Source organism: Lactuca saligna, chromosome 6 (assembly GCF_052625555.1).
Source record: "Lactuca saligna cultivar CGN05327 chromosome 6, ASM5262555v1, whole genome shotgun sequence".
In the NCBI taxonomy this organism is placed as follows: domain Eukaryota; kingdom Viridiplantae; phylum Streptophyta; class Magnoliopsida; order Asterales; family Asteraceae; genus Lactuca; species Lactuca saligna.
Genome location: NC_136422.1, coordinates 16,399,117 through 16,404,109, shown reverse-complemented (window position 1 = coordinate 16,404,109; position 4,993 = coordinate 16,399,117). Strand labels below are relative to the sequence as shown.

At 33.7% G+C, this 4,993-nt stretch overlaps 1 protein-coding gene across 1 annotated transcript; it reads left to right on the top strand.

Moving 5' to 3' along the window:
* The first annotated feature begins 465 nt into the window (after positions 1–465).
* LOC145001349 (Plant Tudor-like protein) lies at positions 466–1,393 on the top strand. Its single transcript, XM_078960722.1, has 2 exons — positions 466–665; positions 727–1,393. Exons 1-2 carry the CDS (start codon positions 636–638, stop codon positions 1,165–1,167), a joined length of 471 nt encoding a protein of 156 aa, XP_078816848.1. The 5' UTR covers positions 466–635; the 3' UTR covers positions 1,168–1,393.
* Positions 1,394–4,993: the final 3,600 nt, after the last annotated feature.

The following is a 4,993-nucleotide window of genomic DNA, read 5'->3' as shown; positions in this document are numbered from 1 at the left end:
TGTTTTTGTTACGCGGTTGGTCCCTATCTTACCTAAAAAGACTATTATGCCCTTGATTTTTTTAATTTATCTAAATAAACACACCCCTAATCCCACCCCTCACCTTACCTCACCTACCCCATCATTTTTTCCTCTTTAAATAATAGTCTTTTTAGATAAGATAGGACCAAACGCGTAACAAAAATAAATAGTAGGGACCAAATACGTAACAAAAACAAACCATAGGGATCTTCCGAGTTAAAAAAATAAATTAGAAACCAAGCACGCAAATTACTCCAAACCATAGGAACCATTCGTGTAATTTACTCTACCCTATATTTTTCGAAGAAAAGAAAATTGTGTTAAACTTAAAATGTGGCTCCTTATTGTACACGAATGCTAAAATCTGACCGTTGTACGAAAATGTTATTTATTTATTTTTTATTTGCTTTTTTTACCTAGCAGCCTATCAAATATCACCTTTGCGGGTTAATCTTGGATTAAATAAGGGTTTTGACAGAAGCCCTACGCCTCTTTCTCCCCATATGAACTCTCGCACAAAAATTGGGTTTTAGAAATTGAAACTTTTACGGCTGAATCCTTCTCCAAAATTGTTTCTTCGATTAAATTGGACATAATACTGAAAGCTAAAATCAATGACAACATTAGAGGATGAACAATCGAAGGTAATAAACTCTTTCATGAGCTTGCGTCAATGGTTTCATAAATTTCCTTTATTTTCCGCAGGTATCTTGCAACAAGGATAGATTCAATAGAGGGGATTTGGTGGAAGTGTGCAGTGATGAAGATGGTTTCCAAGGTGCTTGGTTCGCTGCTACAGTGATTGAACAAGTAAGTTCAGGAAACTTGTTGATTCAGTATAAATCATTGAGGAACGATGAAGACACAGAGTTTTTGACGGAAGTGGTTGATAGCAACCACATTCGTCCTCATCCTGGTCAAGAGGTTGTTGACCATTATCGTGAGCTTGAAGAAGTTGATGCTCTGTACAACGATGGGTGGTGGGTGGGTGTGATTTCTAAAGTTATCGGCAAACAGAAATATGAGGTTTACTTCAGGGGAACGGAGGAGGAAATGGTGTTTAAACAATCTGATTTGAGGCGACATCAAGAATGGATCTCTGGTAAATGGGTATCTTCTAATTTGGTAGATATTTTCAAGAAGTAGCATGTTTTATTCCTTTCTGCTAACTATTTTGACAATCTTGTAGGACAAGAATTGGTATTTGTTAACAGATTAGGTCTCTTATTTTGGTTACATTAAGGATCATCTTGTATTTTGGAGGGCATTAGTGTCTTTTCATTGGTTACATCTCATCTTCACAAATATGGGTTAAGAGAGTTTCTTTAATTCGCTATAAAGTTCTCCTAATAAAATCTGAAGTCTACAACCACTTTTCTCTTACTCTTTGATCAAATTTTGAAAAGTAGAGAAATTGACATAGGGCGTAATTATATGTATATGTTTGTGTTGTTATGTACAATTTTTACAGCAATAAAACGGAGGATATTTGTTGCCAAATGGATCTTTAGTGTAACTTTTGTGGCTGATATCCTGTGTAAAGTGTGGAAAACTGCACAAAATCAAACACCCTCCATCTTTATTGGTGGTAAAATGGGTTGGTTGAGGAGGTTAGGTAAATAGTTAAAAAGGATTTGGGTTAAAATAATTTATCATGAGGATCAAAGTGTGTTGTGTATTCTTAGTTTATTAGTATCTTTTTCTTTTTTGGATTTTATAAATAATTAATGCATTATGTAGAGTTAGTCACCAATATGATCATAAATTGGAGGCCGATGTTGATCATCTTTCCAACAAATATCACCAAATGAATTCGTGAATAGCTCGTGGATTTCATTACACTCGCAAAACAGCCTTTATCACATTTTCTGAAACTTTAGCCTAATGTTACACGAGTAGCTCCCTCATGATTGTGAAGGTGTTTGGTTTTTGCTTTTAAAATGATTTTTGGGATTCTAGATTTTTTCAAAAAATTAAAAGTTTAAAAAGTTGTTTGATAATTAGAAAAGATTTTTTAAAATAGTTTTTTTGAAAAGAAGAAAAATGAGGCTTTTAAGAAGTCAAGTATCTATGATTTTTGACAACTTTTGCCTTTCTTCCTTTCCTCCCCTCAAAAGTTTAAACAAATGCATTTTAAAATTATCTTTTGAAAAAAGATATGAATCAAAAAGTTTTTTTCTAAAAAGGATTTTTTGATCTGAAAAGCTATCCCAAATACCCCCTATTTTGATCTTTATGTATTTTTTTGTCATGCATAAGTACCAAGTATTTCGCTAATAGTCTACGAAATAATTCCTTTTGCAAAGTCATTTGGTGTAATAAAGAAAAGGGAAAATGACTCTTGAGGGTAATTAACTTTTGCGTTTGTACTCATTTGGTCTCTTTTTCTTTTTCTTTTTTTTTTTTTAATTTTTTTTATTCAATATACCATCAAACTTGTTGTTTGTGTTCACTATAATCCTTTTGACCGGCTTTTGACATGTGATAGCCGGTCAAAGGGTTATGGTGAACACAAAAAACAAGTTCGATGATATATTGAGTACAAAAAAAAAAGTAAAGAGACCAAATGAGAACAAATGCAACAGTTGGTTACCCTCCTGATTTATTTTTTCTTTACTCATTTACAGCAAATCTCACGTCATCTCCTACTGATATTAATGATTTTATGAGATTCATTCTCGCTTCTCTTCAAAACATAACCTACGAAATGATATTATTCATACATGTACAACTTTGTAATGCACTTGAATATTTATTAGGAGAATTTTGATTAAGCAGACGTATTTCATGACTACATTTACATTTTCTAATCAAATGATTTATCATATCATGGATTCTAGACAAGTCTACAAACGAATGGAATCACAAGTGCTGTGATTTTTGAGTTTACTTAACTTTAAGATCGAACTCATGAGATAAGATACAACATCAATATATAGTTTTTTTTAGCGTATACAAGTCAAAAGCATGACGATTGGGTAAGTACTAAACGAAATTAATATGTTGTTTAAATATGTTAATATTATTAATTATAGTTTTTTTTATTTAAGGTATAGTATTATTATTTTAGCGTTTATATTTAGTTTTTTGTTTTAATTAATATATGTTTATTGTTTTCTTTATTTTTGGAAACGATCCATGAAGAGTATGATAAAAGGCATACAATGGTTGGGGGGGGGGGGGGGGGGGATGTAAATGAGCAAGAATGTCTCCTTCACGCCCTCTGGATGAGACGCGGACATACTCGCGGAGGGGGAAGGAAACCAACCAACAACATAAGTCTAATCCAAATAAGCGGGCTTCCAAATCTTCCCAATCTTAATCCAAAAATACAAGTGACTCCCAATTTGTTGCATTAACCAATCAAATGCAACAATATAATGATTAGTTCGCGGCCACAATTCCTAACTGCCAACCACCACCAATTCGTAAATTGCTATTCAATCCTAACTTATGAGGAACTACCTCTCAGTAAACCGATGAGACTGAGGAAACCGAGGGTACAAAAGAAGAATACGATGATTGCTTTTTTGTACTATTTTGAACAATGTTAGTTTATTGCATCTCATTTTGGTATGTAATAGACTTGAATTTGAATAATATTGATTAATAATATTGATTGAATGTTTGTTTATTATGGATATATGCTGCAAATTGTATGAATTTTTTAAACAAACGTGAATGGTAATTAACAGAATGGTAGATGTGTATCATTTGCTTCTATATTACGTCTTTTGCCACAAAGTTATTACGAACCCTAGAGCGAAGTAGAGGATTTTTTTTTTAGATTGAGGTTACGGGTTGTCTTTCATGAAGAAAGAATTTTGTCTTGTCATTGGCTTCCAATTTGGTGACTATTTTGTTGCTTCTGGTTCTAGCGTTCTATATCTGTTAGAGAATGGTCTCAATGGGTGGTTGCCTAAATAGCATGTAACTTAGGAGTATTTCGCTTTGCTATCAGACCTTGATGAATTCGAAAGATATCATGTCGTTGATTTATAATTTCAGATTATCATTATTAATATTTTTTACAAATTTAATTGAGAATTTTTTTTATGTGACAGTATCCATGGGGAGGGGGGGGGGGGGGGGGGGGGATAATTTGGGATTAAGATTGATTGTACTCATATCTAGTTACTATATTCAATAAGGTTCAGAGGCATATACGTCCGGTCAAACCGAAAGGGAAACAACCTCAAAAAATGACTTACACCCTAAACGTTTTTTATACGCTTTTAAGGCAAGTATATGATCAACAATTTATTATTATTTTTGTTTTCTCACATTCTAATACATGATTCTTTCATATATGGATTCCTGAGACTTTTCCTCTGAATAGTTTGTTTGGTACTCGATAAGAGAATGTGATCCATCGGGCTATTGCATGGTCGAAATCGAGGCCTTTACAAAAGCCTCAGTCCAACCAGTTTCTACAAATCGAAGGCGTATGGTTACTTGTTTATTTAAATATTTTCTATTTTATGTATAATTTATGTTTATTTTTAGTTTTATGATTTTTAGGAGGATAATAGACTTGTACAAAAGTTGGAGCTGACAGAAGTTGAGAGTCGTGTTAAATGGTGTATAGTTAGTTCAGTGTGGATTGATCCCCCTGATTTTCCTGACACAAAAGTTCACTGGTCACCTTCCCTAACACTTTCATCCCAAAACTCTCTACCCATTAGTCTCGACAAAAGAAGGCACAAGTAGATGTTCCATCTCACCCATCACCACCACCACCACGTTCGGCCGCTGAACCATCAACTAATAAGGATTGAATTATCACTGACTTATAAAACAAGGTTCGTCAATTGCTAAACGAGCTCAATGAATGTCACGAGCAGTAGAGGTCACGCCATAAGCGTTTAGTAAAGCATAATGCTACTTTAGTATTGCTTCTAGGACTTATAATTAAGACTCATGGAGACGATGTTGGTACCTCGAAGGGTATGGAGGTACATTGTTAATTATT